We start from the raw sequence: 16,586 nt of genomic DNA on the forward strand, positions 1-16,586 counted from the left end.
AATTCCAAACAGTTGTAGGTTTTCTCTGAATAATTATTGCAGTCTCTCTAGAAAAATTGAATAGGAATCGTTTGTCAGTCTCTCCAGTCACAGTTCCGCACTCAAAGTGCACATTTTACCATTGAAATTGCATGCGCAATAAGTGGTGCGTAGCTTTTTAGGCCTGCGTAGCCTTTAAGGCTTTACTTTATGTTTTAAAATTTAGGACACCTTACCATGTTTCACCTGAATACTACCATGTCCATGTCATCTTAATTTACCAACATTATCTACCAACAACAACAAATTATAGGCCTCATTCCAGAGCAATATTTTTCGGCAAGGTTTCCATTTCAGTGAAACAATGTCAATGTTGTGCAGTAACCAATGGCCTAATTGACACTTTGACAGTCAATGTCATGACAGTACTGCACTGTACAGCATTAATTTAAGTTTAACAAGTCATTCATTCATTAATTCATACCGGTATTCAGAGATGGTTTTGTAAAACATTGACAATAGATATCAGGCCATACGAGCGAATTACTACTCAATGACAATGCTCGGCTCAGCTCACCTCATCCAATACAAAGCATATTAACGCACCCCATAATCCATTTCGCCAGAGACAGGCGCGTTCCGGCCCGCGCCAACGGGGCAGTGGCGGTGGCAGTGAATCCCCGTGGCAGTACAACGACATCTAACAGTAACACTAACAGTAACATTCTAGAAAATCAGGCCGAGCCACTAACTACGAAAACAATATCAAAGAACTGTTTAGCGTATTCTGCGAATGAATTTGAAGTCGTTGTCCGAATCTGACCTGTGTTCCTTTAGTTTATGATGAATTATAGACGGACTTCTGAACAGCAAAACAGTGGTTGATCGGGTTCTTTTTTTCAAATATTGCAATTGGCGGTTACATGCGTACGTGCGCGCGCGCGTGCGAGAACAACATGCACTTACATACATAGAGCGAGCTAAGCAGCGCAGCCAACACATCCCGATATTGGGGGGGGGGGGGTAAATCAAGACCAAATCAGGGGGAGGGGGCTTCTTAGCCAAGATACATCCCGATATGGGGGAGGAGTGAATTGCATGTAAGACCAAATCAGGGGTGTCTTTTTCTTGATTGGTTCTGGGTTGGAAATTAACCATGCAGTCAATTTTTGCCACTGCTTATCCTTTGAAAGGATCTATGAAAAAAATCATTTAGCTCAATTTTTTTCTGTTCTATAATTCCATGTCTTTTTTTTTTCTTTCCATTGTCTTTTTTTCTTTTTCCTTCTTTTTTTCTGTTCAGTCTTTCTTCTTTTCTTTGTCTTAGTCTTTTTCTTTTCTTTTTTAAAATTTATTTTTCGGTTTTTCGATATATATATTTTTTACTTATTTCTTTTTTCCTTTTCTCTCTTTGTTTAATTTCGCTTTTGTTTTGATTGCAATTGAGAACTTCGTTCATTAGATTTTTTTCTGTTACATATTGTACTAGCCTGGCGGCAGGGAATTTTGATACTGGGGGGGGGGGCAATAACAATAACAGACAAATCATTTCAATTAAGCATGTAATGACCGGCCTAGAATAGCTCTCCTCTTTATAAACACCATCCATGAGTGAGAAAAAATAATTAAAACACAATTTGTAAAGAAAAAAAAAGAGGAACGTTTTATGATCAAAAGCAGTAGTAGCGATATATAAATTGGCCGGGAGGGGGCTTTGGTCGTTGCAGACCAAAATCAGGGTTTGCCGATGGGAATTTCAATAGGGGTTGGGGGAGGAAGACAACCAACAGTGAATTCATTTTAAGCAAAATAATGACCTATGGGGCATTGCAAGAAACTTGCAATTGAACGCAAGTCAATTTCAAACTCCAAAATCAATTGAAAGTCTTACTTTTCATTGCAAACTTGCAACTGATTTATTGTTTCTTCCATCAATAAATCTATAAATTGGTTTACTTAAGATGAAATTAGTCTATCACTTGTAATTTGCAACCGAATTTTGGGATTGACTGCAAATATTTTCTTGCAACACCCCATAGCTCTCTTTATAAAAAGTGGCCATAATTAAATAAGAAAATTAATTTAAAAATAGAACAAAACTTTCAAGAAGGGGGGGGGGGCATTACATAAAAAAACTGTATACCGTACAGATAGGAGAGGTGGTGTGCCGTTCAAATTATACCAAGAAACAAAAAGAGAAAAGAAAGGATGGTGAAATGTACAATTTTCTATTTAGTACGATACACATCTTATTCATGCTCTTTAAAACTTGCATGTTTTAATTTCAAGATTTTTACGGTAAATGGTGATTATATTCTTCCCTTTCGGGAGCGGCTGTGAAATAATTTGTCCGTTGATATTAAGGTACAATAATAACCTTTTTTATCAAATAAGATTTCATTGACTCCTTTTATTTTTGCACTCAATGCATCAGATATAAATTTAGAAGGTAATATGTACAATTGTAAAATATAACAAATTAATAATATTGTATTTTAAGCACTGGTTCAATAATATTTAAACACATATAGGCCTTTTACCTAATAAAGACAAAGACAATTTAAAAGAATGCAACAGACCATGTTTGCCATCATGAGCGAATGGGCCTGATTTGGGGAAGCTGCTCGCATAAAAGTCACAACTCAAAATTTTAATAATTCTAATTTTTAATCTTTGATCTTTTCTTTCTTTAAATCTTCGGAATTATGTTATTGGGTAATGCAATTGGGCATACCATTCACCATTAACATAAATAGCATTCATTAGGCACACACCACTAAGCCACAATTGCGTTACAATTATCCAACAACTATCCGTTAATTATACCACTATATAGGTACATACTACTGAGACACCATATTGGGCATATGGTATACCATTGATACAAATCATACCATTACACATATACCACTGAGACTATTGGATACCACTGAGACACCATTGGGTATATGGTATACCATTCACCATACCAATCATATCATTATAGAGGCACATACTACTGAGACACCATTGAATACCACTGAGACACCATTGGTATATGGTATACCATTCATCATACCAATCATACCATTAGAGGCACATACTACTGAGAGTCTGAGACACCATTGTATACCACTGAGACACCATTGGGTATGGTAAACCATTAATCATACCAATCATACCATTAGAGGCACATACTACTGAGACACCATTGTATACCACTGAGACACCATTGGTATATGGTATACCATTCACCATACAAATCATACCATTAGAGGCACATACTACTGAGACACCATTGAATACCACTGAGACACCATTGGGTATATGGTATACCATTCATCATACCAATCATACCATTAGAGGCACATACTACTGAGACACCATTGTATACCACTGAGACACCATTGGGTATGGTATACCATTCATCATACCAATCATACCATTAGACACATACCACTGAGACACCATTGGGTATATGGTATACCATTTACCATTAAATAAACTACCACTTACCATTAAGAACTTACCATTGAAACACCACTTAAATACCATTCGCGTACCATTTACCATTCAGATCACCATTCAACTACCATAAACTACCACTTACCATTAAGAACTTACCATTGAAACACCACTTAAATACCATTCGCGTACCATTTACCATTCAGATCACCATTCAACTACCATAAACTACCACTTACCATTAAGAACTTACCATTGAAACACCACTTAAATACCATTCGCGTACCATTTACCATTCAGATCACCATTCAACTACCATTCGCCACCATTCAAATACCATTGGCGATTTTTATAAGGGTAAAGTAGTCAAAATAATGTTTTATTCACGATCAGGGATGACGCTGGGACATGTTGATATAGGAGGGGCAAGATATCTGCAAGGGCCGCGGAAGCGGGGGGCTGGGGGGGTCGGAGGTGGGCTTCAGCCTCCCACTTTTTTCCAAAACCGTGTACAAAAACGAAAAAATTACCATATGATTTTTTGCATGGGCAGCCCCCCCCCCCCCCACTTTGAAAACCGTTCCGCGGCCCCTGATCTGAAGATGAGATAACTTTTTGTCAATCGCATAATCAGGGTATTATACATTTACACAACGAGATAACTACTTTGACATCTATTTCTTTTATTCTTTAAAAAAATATTGTTTCCCTTCTTTTTCGCCCCCTGTTTCCCTTCTTTTCGCCCCCTGTTTCCTTCTCTGTTTTCACTTGAAAGATCATGGAAGCAGGCATTACATAATGTCGCTGTGCACCCCTTATTTCGACTATCATCTTTCTATACTTACAGATACATCTTCCATACAAAGAAGACACAAATTGATGCCTTTCCCGAGGTTGACATGATGGTGCACCATTCCTCCTCAGATAAGGCCACGCTGCAGCTAGACATGGACTTCCCAATAGATTAAAACAAGCTGGAAATCCCCCTGGATCAACATATCTGATAAAAGTACAAAGTAAAGAAATATAGGGCTATTTAAGTATACATCATAATGATTGTGTACTACACACACTGTTTTTGGATTTTATTTCTACATCACGAATATTTTCAGCGAGAATTGAAGCGGTTCTTTGTGTTGACAAATTTATGTTACAATCAGCCAGAAATCTATCAACCATTAACCACGTTGTAAATAAAAATGTGAAAAACTAACGCCATCACCCTTGGACTCGATCAGGTGCTTGATATTCATCGAGAAATCTGAGTTGGATCCCCCCCCCCCCAAAAAAAAAAAGTGAAAGAAAGAAACAAGGAGATATGGACTATACCGGATGATGGGAAATAAATCAAGTTTTATGCTTCATTGTTTAAAAATCCTTTAATAAAACCATGGATCTAGTAGGATCCATGATAAAATGACCCGCAGTTATTGGCAACACATTCAAAATATAAACTTATTACATATTAAAACTAAAGTATGTTGACTGAAAAACATTTTCTAACACAGGGTACCAGCCAACAAAACCAAAACCAGGAAAGATGTCCCTTTGTAAATCAGATATGCCTTGGTATTCGCTATTGTCAAAACACCTGTATGTTCTCATTAAGATGCACATAATCACTAGTCTGCAGGCACAGACCCTGATTGGAACTTTGATCAATAAGTGTGCCTCCACGCAAAGACTAGCACATACAAAACTTGCTGTTCCTGAGCGAGAGAGCCTTCAGTACACAAGGCATGAGTAGGCTGCACATTCAGACCCTTAACTCGAGTGAAGGGTTTGCCCAGCAGACTACATAATCACTAGGTGGCAGATCTCGTTCGATCAAAGAAAATATATGATAGCGTTGAATGTCCATCTCTAGGTCCATCATTGAATTCATATTGCACGATTCGATAATGTTCATGCTGATGATGCAATATATCTGATAAATCTGATATAATCAAATACTGTAAATATTACTATTATTATTCATTAATATTCATATAAACCTAAGCATTCTACATTTGACAATTGCAATACATTTAATTTTAAAAGAGAAACACAGGAGAAAGGGATGTTTCACCTGCCTGGTCTGATGCGAAATCAAAATCTCGCAAAATTCAACTGCGCATGCGCATTAGTAAATATTTGAGTTAGATAATGGCTATGCGGGTTTGGTATTATAACAAATATAAAACCCCTTTGCTCCATTGATTTGGGTAATATAAGATACCCAAGACGAGTATATAATATGCAAAGAATATTGCTTGCCGGCAAGCCAAAACTCTGGAATATATTTATCTCACAAAGAAATGTGTTAGTAGTTCAGTTTAGTAACTTAACTGAACTGAGTTGTCTGTATAAACTCTATTTGTAACCATTTACCTATATTTAGTATTTGTAAAAAGAAAATAATAAAATTCAATCATATTTGAAAAACGTAACCTTTGTGAAGTCATTATAGGCAGGTATATGGATAAACTCAAGGATATTAAATGGATTATTTATGAAGATCCAAATCATATTTATAGTTGTTTCCTACATCTATTTTTTTAATGTTATAATGATTGTATCCCTATTAAAACTGTAAAAATAAAAAAGAGTAAACAAAACAAACCATGGATCACCAAGGAACTAAGTATTATGTGCAATAAAAAAATTCAAGTTACATAGAAAATATCTTCAGAATCAAACAGATTATAGACATGAGAAATATAAGAAGTTTCGAAACAAGTTGAACAATGATTTGAAAAAAGTTAAACATAACTTTTATAAACATAAATTTGATAATGCTTTGGGTGACATGCGGAAAACATGGAATGTTTTAAAAGGCATACTTGGTACAAAAAAAGAAAGATAGGAAGAAATTGGTAGAAATTTCTCATGATAATGAATTGATTCAAAATGAAGCTGTAGTCTCAAACATATTTAATGAATATTTAGTGAACATTGGTTACAACCTAAGGGGAAATGTGCAATATTCTGATGTAAATTATAAATCATTCCTAACAGGGCCCTGGTAACGATTTTTTGGCTGGGTGTGCTAAAGTAGGCCTTAATTCAGGTGCAGATCCAGCTTTCGCCAATAGGGGGGGGGGGGGGGGGGGGGTCACCTATATTTTCTCCGATCGGGCACTCAAAGATGAGTTTTGTTTGTTTCTTCATAACAGTCACTTCTTTGATTTATTCTTATAAAACATAGTATATCTCACAAGCCATATTTAAATAGTGCGAGCGCGAGCTAATTTTTAGAAATTTCATTTATCTTGTCCTGAAAATCGAACATTCTGGGCAATGTTTGTGATCCTGAACAAAATCCGTATGAAAAGGGACCATAAAGCCATAAAGCGATACATATTCAATAATCAAATTTACTTTCCAACCTAAAAAATGGAAATTCTAAGCATATTTTGTAATCATGGGCAGGATAGGCATATAACTAAACAATGCGAGCGCGAAGCGTAAGCGGGAAAAAAGGAGATTTAGACCTAAAAACGGGTCACTCTATTCATGTTTTATAAATCAAGAAAATAATGGGTGATTGGGTATCCAAGATCAATAATGTAATCGCGAAGCGCGAGCTGAAAATATTTGATATTCCTATCCGAAAAAAGGATCAATTTAAGCACCAATTCAAGCACTGTGTAGGAAAATCTAGAAGTGGATATTATGAATCGCTCTTAATAAATGATGTGAGTGCGAAGCGCAAGTTGATATTTTTATTATTCTTATTTTGACCTAGGTCTTGGACATTCTAAGGACATTTTGTCATCATATGACATTATTATGACCTTCTATTCCTCTTCCTAAGCGCGAGATATTCCATTCTGAAAAAAAGGACAATGTAATTATTCATGGAATTCATGAAAATGTTATTTTTGTATTTATTAATCCAATAAGCCTAATGAGAGCTCGAGATTTGTTTACATTAATTCCTGAAAACTAAATATTATAAGCACTTTTGTAATAATGTATAGGATGCCTGGGTTAATATATTTTTAACAAATTAATGAGAGCGCAAATCGCGATGTCATGAAAAGGGGATTTTAAGTGTTTTTTTTTTTTCTAGAATCGCTTATTATTATAGAGGAAATTATTGAAGTATACATTACTAACCAATCAAAATACGATCGCGCAGCGCTGGCTGATAGGTTTTTGACAATCAAACCTGAAAATTAAGGGACATTTTGAGAGTTTTATGGAATACACGAAGAGAATAGGTACCTAGCAAATCAAATAACGCGAGCGCGCAGCGCGAGCTGAAAATGTTGATACTGAGACAATACAACGGACATTTTACAGAGCACTTTTTGAAAATCAATTCATAAATCAAACAAAATAACAAAAAGCTTGATGTCGGAGCTGAAATATATTGTGTATATGGACTTCAAAACTTGATATTTTAAGCTCCATACAGGCCTATTGAGGAAGAATCTCATGTAGGCCCATCTCATCAAACATGCAATGCAAACGCGAAGCGCGGGAGAAAACTTTGTATAGTGACATGAAAGGTTTTTTATTTTATTTTCCAAGTCGTCCCCTCACCTTATTTTATTCACTCTTCTTCATCGTCTTATTTTCTCCTCTCTTTTCCCTTTTTTTAAGTGCCTTCCCCCTTTTTTTTTGCTCCGTTAATAGGGAGTCCCGGGCCCCCTGGATCCGCCTATGTAAATTTGAAAAGCAAAACAAGGTTTCACTACAAAATGAAGGTCGTTTTGGTGCCAAGAAATTTGACAAGCCAAAAGAGGGGTTTTAACACAAGATGTTGGTAATTTCCATAAATTTCACCTATGTCATATAATATGTGACACACCAACCAGAATTCAAGGGGGTGCTGCCTATGGAAAATAATACACGTAGCACCCCCGCTTCCCACGTCCATGATTCCTAAAAAATAATGTGAAAACTGTATTTTTTTCCTACCTGTCACTTGTAAAGAAATAATTGAAATAGTTTGTAAATTGGAAAAGAATTCCAGTCCTGGCTTTGATAATGTACATATATCTGTTATCAAACGTGTCATTCATGTCATCTGTGTTCCTCTCTGTAAAATCTTCAATATGTCTATAGCTAAAGGTGTATTTTCTTATAAAATCTCTAAGATTATTCCAGTTTTCAAAGGTGGTGTTGAAATGATGTAAGTAATTACAGACCAAGATCTGTTTTCCCATGCAGTCTTTTCAAAAATTCTTGAAAAGCGTTTTTACTCCAGGATTTATGACTTTCTTGAAAAATCATTTCAGAACATCAGTATGGCTTTAGACCAGGGCACTCCACGTCTTCGGCACTTCCGGGGTTAATCCATGAAGTTAGCAATTGTTTTGACAAGAAAGAAATTATGTTGGGTTTATTTCTTGATTAGTCAAAAGCATTTGGCACTCTTGATCATTTTATTTTGTTACACAAACTCAGTAATTATTATGGTATAAGGGTTGTATTACTAGGTCTCAAAGCTATTTAAGTGATCGTAAACAATTTGTATATTCATGTTAACAATATTACTTCCGGATTAAAATGCAGCAGATGTGGAGTGCCCAAGGGTTCAATATTAGGCCCCTTGTTATTTCTTATTCATATGAATGATATATACAATGTATCGTGTCATCTCAATTTTATTCGGTTTGCAGATGATACCAGTGTTTTCATGTCACATACAAACACACAGTTACTAAACGATAAGTTAAATCGTGAATTGGTACTTTTAGATAAATGGTTGTCTGTAAATAAACTAGTACTTAACATTTTTTTTAAATACAAGATATTTACAAATAAGCATCAAAACACAATTTAATATAACTATGGGGAATAAAAATATTTCATTAGCATCTTCATTAACTTTTTAGGGGTGACAATAGATAACAAATAAACATGGCACGAACATATTGGTATCATCTGTAACAAAGTTTCCAAAGGAGTTGGTATTATCAACCAGTGTTGTTTTCAAGGCCCAAACCTCCAAGGCCAAGGCTTTAAAGCCCAAGGCCAAGGCTTCAATACCCAACTGAAGACCAAGGCCAAGGCATGGAAACCCAAGGCCGAGGCCAAGGCATGGAAACCCAAGGCCGAGGCCAAGGCATGGAAACCCAAGGCCAAGGCCTAAAAACCTCATGGCCAAGGCCAAGGCATTTCAAACTTTTGATTTATGGAACAATGAGCCAATAATGCTTAGGCGGCAGACATGGCACACAGGGCAAATTGTATAAAAGGTGAGAGCGAGCAAACTGAGCGAGCAAAAATTTTGACCCTGGTAAATGTAAAACAAAAATAATTTCATGATAGATTTAGACATAATATTGAAATTATAAAAAAAGTTACCTTTGTACATATAATAAATTATTTTTCTAGGTGATTTACATCGCAACAATTATTATTACCACGGTCATCTGATCCTGACATGCCCATTCTCAACATATGTTTTTCTCCACTCCCTGGACCATGGGCAGCAGAACTTTTTTTTTTGGGGGGGGTGGGTCAAAGCCAAAAAGGGCACTTATATGTAAAAAATGGGCATTTTGGTGCAAACAGATATTTTCGAAATAAGATTATCAACTGCGTTAAGTAGTTGTGTGTTTTGTAGAAATTAAGTTGAGCAAAGCCTTAAAGTGATTTCTAATTGATATGTTAGATATTTTGATTTAGGCTTTACTTTTCTGCGACAGAGCGTAGCGAGCAAGCGGTTTTGAAAAAAAAATCAATTCTGAACTTGTAAAACTCAATTTTTGGTCAATTATGGCGCTAATTACTGTTAAAAGGGCATCCTTGCGAGATGTTGCCAGCGCGAATCACGAGATCTAAATTCTGGACATTTCGTGTAACAAGACATGAACATTAAATATTCTGAGCTGTTTCATGAAAACGATGTGTATCTAACTAAGGAGTTAACGCGAGCGCGCAGCCCGAGCTGAATTTTTTAATATACTGATACAGAAAAGAAAGTGTTAAGGAATGCATTCAGTGACTCATAAATAGAAAACATAACTCACCAATCAAATAATGAGAGCGCAAAGTGCAAGCTCAAAACTGGACATTCTAAGAATTTGTTTTTTGTAAACGGGAACAGAATGAGTACCTTACTTAACAATAATTAATGCGAGTGAAGAACGCAAGCCAAAATTTGTGATATTCCAACCTGAAAACTGGACAATTTAAACATTTTTGTAACCATGAACAGGATTACTACCGCACTTAACAATAATTGACGCGAACGCGATCCAAAATTTGGTGATTTTCGAACCTAAATTGTGTTATGTTTTACAATAAAAAAGGTATTTCCTTTTGAAAAAGGGCATATTTCATTTGGAAGAAAAGGGCATTTTCGTTTATAGAAAATGGGCCTTTTTTTCCTACAGGAAATATTTTCGGGGGGGGGGGGGGCAAGAGAGTACAAAGCGCAAGTTGAAATTATCAAATGCTGACATGAAAATGAGTCATTTTTAGGACTCTTGTCAGTTTTCATGGATTTTTTTTTCTGCTTACATCCACTTTTAAGTTTCAATTCTCATTTCTTGTATCTTAAAGTTTTATTCAAAAGGATATGAAATAAACAGGGTGCACCCCATATACCCTTAGTTGGGTGAGGGTAAATCTAAATTATTTCTGGAAACAGTAAAATAGAGTTCTCTATTAAACCACACTGACACAAAAACAAATATGTTATTTATTTCCTTGAAACTGTTGTAGTGAAATGAAATTCACTATCAAACGATATGATTAAAAAGAAGTAAACAATTTTTTGGCTTTGTTTTGTCAGTCTGAGACACTAGACTCAAAACAAAATATATACAATTTAGAAAAGATGTACTATACTGCCTATCAACATATTAACTGATTTTGCAGTATATTCTGCATGCCTAGCCAGCCAAATGTGTCACCCCATCTTTCTTACGCTCTCACATATTTCTCCCCCTTCTCCTCTCTCTCTCTCTCCCCCCTTCCGATTCCATATCAGAAATCCCCCCCACCAAAAAAGAGAGGGAGAAGAAGAAGTTCCACCACCAAGAATAAACTTAGAAAAGGAAAAATATCATTTTCTAAACATATTGTCACAATCTATCACAAAATTAGCTTTTCTTATATTAAGAGGGTGAAAATTTTTGCTCCCTCGCTCGCTCCAATCGCTCTCAACTTTTTTTTTGGCAGAAAATTTGCTCTATATACCATGCTTAGCCCCTCAATTTTTTTGGCTCATCATGCCATTGACATAACCTATTTGGATATGACAAAATTTAAGATTGTGTTCAAGTTTACCAAATCTTTTCAAGACTAAAAACATTCTTGTTGTCCAAAGAAAATAATACAAGGAAAATCATAATGGAATAAAAATCAACCTTGTTATCATTCTATAGAGTTAGCTATTTTTAAAGTATGAAAATTGTTGTCAAAATTGCAGTCAGATCTGTCAGAATTATTCCTGTCATCGAATCACTATAATCTTTGCCATAATCATTATTGCCATCATTATTATTAATATTTTCTTTATCATCATTAGTCATGATTACAACACATTACCAAATAATGTTATTTTTCATCACTGCTGTTTTCTTTGTTACATATGTGATGATAATTCTTGAAAACGGTGATAATTACAATTGATGGCACTGTTAGTACACTCACTACTGCTGCAGCTACTGCTACTGCTGACTGGTAGTATTGACCATTTGTGTCATTAAATATACAGTACAATTGAAACATTTATAATTACTTATATAAAAACAAATGAAATTACAAAATATAAAATGCCTTGAAAAAGCCTTGAAAATGCCTTGAAAATTTAAAGGCTCAAAATCCACAAGGCTAAGGCCAAGACCCTCTCAAGGCCAAGGCTCGAATGTTCAAGGCCAAGGCTTTGAAAAAGTAGGCCTTAAGGCACCGTAAGGCCAAGGCCGAGCATCAAGGCACTACAACACTGTTATCAACAGATTACGATTCTTGCCCAAATTCATATTGATGACTACATATAGTGCTATTATTCTACCTTATCTAAATTATTGTAACATTGCCTGGTGTAATTAAAATACTTCATATATAAACAGACTTTTCTTATTGCAGAAAAATCGTCGTATCTTGCCAACTCGACACCAATTTTTTCTCAATTACAGATTTTGAATATTTATGACTTAAAATCTCTATCATATTGGAATTTGTATGTGTCTTTGTTGCAGAAATAAAATTTATATTCAAATTTCAAAATATTTTCAATTTAATTCTGATTTTCACAATTATAATACAAGATCATCCAGCAAATATCATTTTCCCCAAACAAGAACAAACAGCTCAACATTTTCTATTTTCTTTAAAGGTCCAGAAATATGGAACACTATTGAAGAAATTATAAGAGAAAAACCAACTTTGAACTCATTCAAAAGGACATGTAAGTGTATAAAGTGTGTGAGTGTGTGCGTTTGGGTGAGCGTGTACTTGATTATGGTTAATTGTAAATTATTTACTAGTGAAATTCATTATTTTATTACATTGAAATGTTTAATTTTATATGTGCATGTGTACTTGTTGTTTGTAAGGGGATAACCTAGATAAGTAATTTTATTTTTGTTATCCCTCTACTGTATTATAATATGCTAACTTTGCACACTTTTATTTTGATTGTGGAAATCCAATAAAATTCAATTAAATTCATATTCCCCTTTTCTGAGAACTTGATATTAAAATGAGGGATAAATCATTAGTCACATCCTATAAATCTTTCAAATACACGCACTTATGTAGTTTATTACCATAGGATTATTGCTTACCTGACAAATTCTAATTCTACAATACCAGGATCGAGAAACTCTGGAACTGTGTAAGGAGTTTCATCACTGGGTTGTGCATCTATTACATAGGTTAATACTACCTCAAAAGCGTCAACTTCAGATTGGTTAACTTCCAAGGGCACTCGAAACTTCTTCTCTACTTGTCGACCGACGTCCTATAGTGTAAGTGTAAACCATTATGCATCGTGGTAAGACAGACATTGGTTACAGTTCGTAATTCCGAAGGTTCGTTATTCCGAAACACGTAAATTGCCTATATCGATGTTCGTCAATCCGAAAACGAAAGAGGGTTCGTTAATCCCAACATTTGTAGGGTTATTCCGAAGGTTCGTACTGTCCCAAAAAGAAATAAGGTTCATTAATCGTAAAATGAAATAAGGTTCGTTATTCTGAAGGTTCCTTAATCCGATAAATGAAATCAGTGGCGAAGCCGGGAAAACATTCGAGGATGGATGGGAAGGCAGAGGCGGCGGAACGTATTTTTGTTTGGGGGACACAGTGCCCCCTGCCACCCCGGTTCCACCGCCCCTGTGGGAAGGGTCTGATCTACCGTTATACCAGGGGCGTTTACGTACGCAGAATTCTTTCAGAGGGGTGATCATAGGCTTTATAGGAAGCTAGTTCAATTTCGTCAATTTCGCTAGGGGAGTATTGATACATTTTGAATTGTTTTGTCCAAGTTCTAAATTTCTACTAAAAGATCCGTTCTACATGTTTATCACTTACAAACCTAAAAAAAAAATCGCTCTATACGCAGGCGTGGGGGGGGGGGGTTGTGGGTGGGTGGTTGGGGATTGTTTGGACCAAAATAGGAGCAATTAAGACCTCAAATAGGAACATCGATCCCCTTTCATGCCTTTTTGGCTGGGGGCGGGGTAAAACAGCCACCAGCTTTCCTCAACTACAACTTACTACAAAATACAAAACGACTTCACGCAGATGATATTCTCATGGTGATAATGTCTGTTTGCACCAAAATACAAATTTTTACATAATTATAAGTGCCTTTTTTGGCTTTGAACCCCAAACAAAAATATGTATACCGCCGCCCGCCCCCTCATAAAAATTGAACAGCAACGGTGTTTCTAGCCCCCGCCCCACACACACACCATCCACCACGCTTGCCCTTCCTGTTTTCCAGGCTTCGCCACAGATTATTTCATTTTTTCGGATTAACGAACCTTATTTCATTTTCGGATTAACGAACCTTCGAAATTACGAATCATCGGAATTACGAAAATTCGGAAAAACGAACGTAACCCTCCGAGTTTAACATATAATAATGCTGTTACTGCTATATTTTATTTTCACATTTCAGCCCAAGATTGAGATGAGATTTATGTGTCAAGACTTCACACACAATGATGAATAAATTTGACCATGCCTTGGATATAATTTAATAAGTATTCAGTCACATTTACAAAGACTCTAGTTAGTTGAATTGCTTGATTTTTTTTAACTACAAGCCCTTGTATTGCTTAATAAAGTATGGCGTTTATATTTTGTATACGATTCGGTATAGATTTCTCGAAAACCAATCACTTTTATTAGATTAAACAAATTATAGTACAAAGGATAAAGTACTTACATCTGGCGTTAATTCAAGAGTAACAACATCTAGTTCAGTTCTATTTATAACATCAGAAAGGTTAAAATTGACTGATGAAACACGTAGCATAAACCATCCTTGTTGTGTTAAATTTGTAGGTTGAGGAATATCTGGACTTGCAATCCCCCAATTGAGATACACCTAAATAAATGAAATCATACGTGAAAGCAGGGGCATATCCAGGATTTTCCAAAGGGGAGGCACATTTCTGTTTTAACTGTTGTAATTGTGCCCTTCAAATGGAGATTCTGAAGGCACGGACTGGTTGTGCCCCCTGCACTGTTTACTATGTGAATCGCACAGTAGTTGTTTAAACAGTTTAAACAAGTGTTTAAAATCTTAAACAACCATGCTTAAATTATTGATAATTAACTATTTGAATTTGAACTTTAGTTTAAATGCTTAAATTATTGATAATTAACTACTGTATTTGAATTTAAACTTTGTTGTTCAAGATAGTAAACATGGTAAACAGCGTTGTTTGAGTTATTTTTAACAGTGTGGATCCGCCAGTGTGTGAAATGTGTTTTATAGAATAAATATCTGAAAATTTGGCTGTTCACAGCAAATTGAGATTTAGAGTTTGATTTAACTTTTTAATGCAAAGCTTTAATCGAAATCCCCGTCCAAAAATATGGTAAAGATGCAGGGGCGGATCCATCCTCCGCAAATCGGGGGGGGGGGGGGGGCGGAATTTTTTTTTCAGTCATATTTTCCCCGATCGGCCGCTCGGAGATGATTTTTGCCGGGATTTTTGGTTTCTTTGAAGGGGTAGTCCTATCCTAATAATCACTTCTTAGCTTTATTCTTATGAACAAACATAATATATAATAACATTGGAATACTATATAATAACATTTTTGGAAATTTTATGTATTTTTTCCTAAAATGTTTGATAATTCTGGGCAATGTTTTTTATCCTGAAAAAGATGTGTATGCAAATGAATAATTACTACGAACTTGAAGCGCGAGCAGAAATGAACTGATGGAAAAGGTACTGTTAAAGACTGTTTGCAGTTAGCCATGAAGACGTTACGTATTTTAAAAATCAAATAATGCGAGCGCGAAGCGCGAGCTGAAATTTTTTGACATTTTTACCTAAGGAATGGAAATTCTAAGCACTTGTTATTTAAACAGAATAGGTATATAACTAAACAATTGATGCGAGCGCATAGCGCGAGCTGAAAATTTCGAGATTTATACCTACTTAACGAGGCACTCTATTTAAGTTTTGTAAATCATGAAAAGGATGAGTAAGTGGGGATCTTCCTTACATAAATAATGCGAGCGCAGGGCGCGAGCAGAAAATTGTTATATACGTTTTGAACTGATCAGAATTTAAAATTTTAATCATTTTTGTAATCGTGAACAGGATAGGTATATAACTAAACAATAATTGATGCGAGAGGGAAAAAATCGAGATTTAGACCTCACAAGTGGAATGCCTCTGGCGGTCTCACCTGCATCACGCGATTCAATATACATGTAGCAGCAGTGCTGACTTTGAAAACTACTATGAAATAATTATTCACAAAAAACACCATTCACATAATGATACAATACTATGTTCATTGATATTTGACCTTGATCATGTGACCTAAAACTTGTCAGTGATACTTGATTACCCCAATATCCACATTTTATACACTATATCTATAGACTTTGAAAATTATGACAGCAATCTAATAAGTACCTCTAAAATGACCAAAGTTCAATGACCTTAAATGACCTTTGACTTTGGTCATGTGACCTGAAACTCACATGAGATGTTCAGTGATACTTGATGACTCTTATGTCCA

The 16,586-nt window shown here is 35.5% G+C and overlaps 1 protein-coding gene across 1 annotated transcript in view; it reads right to left on the minus strand.

Moving 5' to 3' along the window:
• LOC135153645 (uncharacterized) overlaps positions 1-16,586 on the minus strand; it is a 41,679-nt gene that overhangs the window by 6,430 nt on the left and 18,663 nt on the right. Inside the window, exons 5-7 of the mRNA XM_064097444.1 lie at positions 14,767-14,928; positions 13,158-13,333; positions 4,269-4,423 (exon numbers count right to left, since the gene is read on the minus strand). Of these exons, the coding sequence (XP_063953514.1) occupies positions 4,269-4,423; positions 13,158-13,333; positions 14,767-14,928 (493 nt within the window). The remainder of the gene's footprint in view (positions 1-4,268; positions 4,424-13,157; positions 13,334-14,766; positions 14,929-16,586) is intronic.

This window comes from Lytechinus pictus, chromosome 3 (assembly GCF_037042905.1).
Source record: "Lytechinus pictus isolate F3 Inbred chromosome 3, Lp3.0, whole genome shotgun sequence".
Taxonomy (NCBI): domain Eukaryota; kingdom Metazoa; phylum Echinodermata; class Echinoidea; order Temnopleuroida; family Toxopneustidae; genus Lytechinus; species Lytechinus pictus.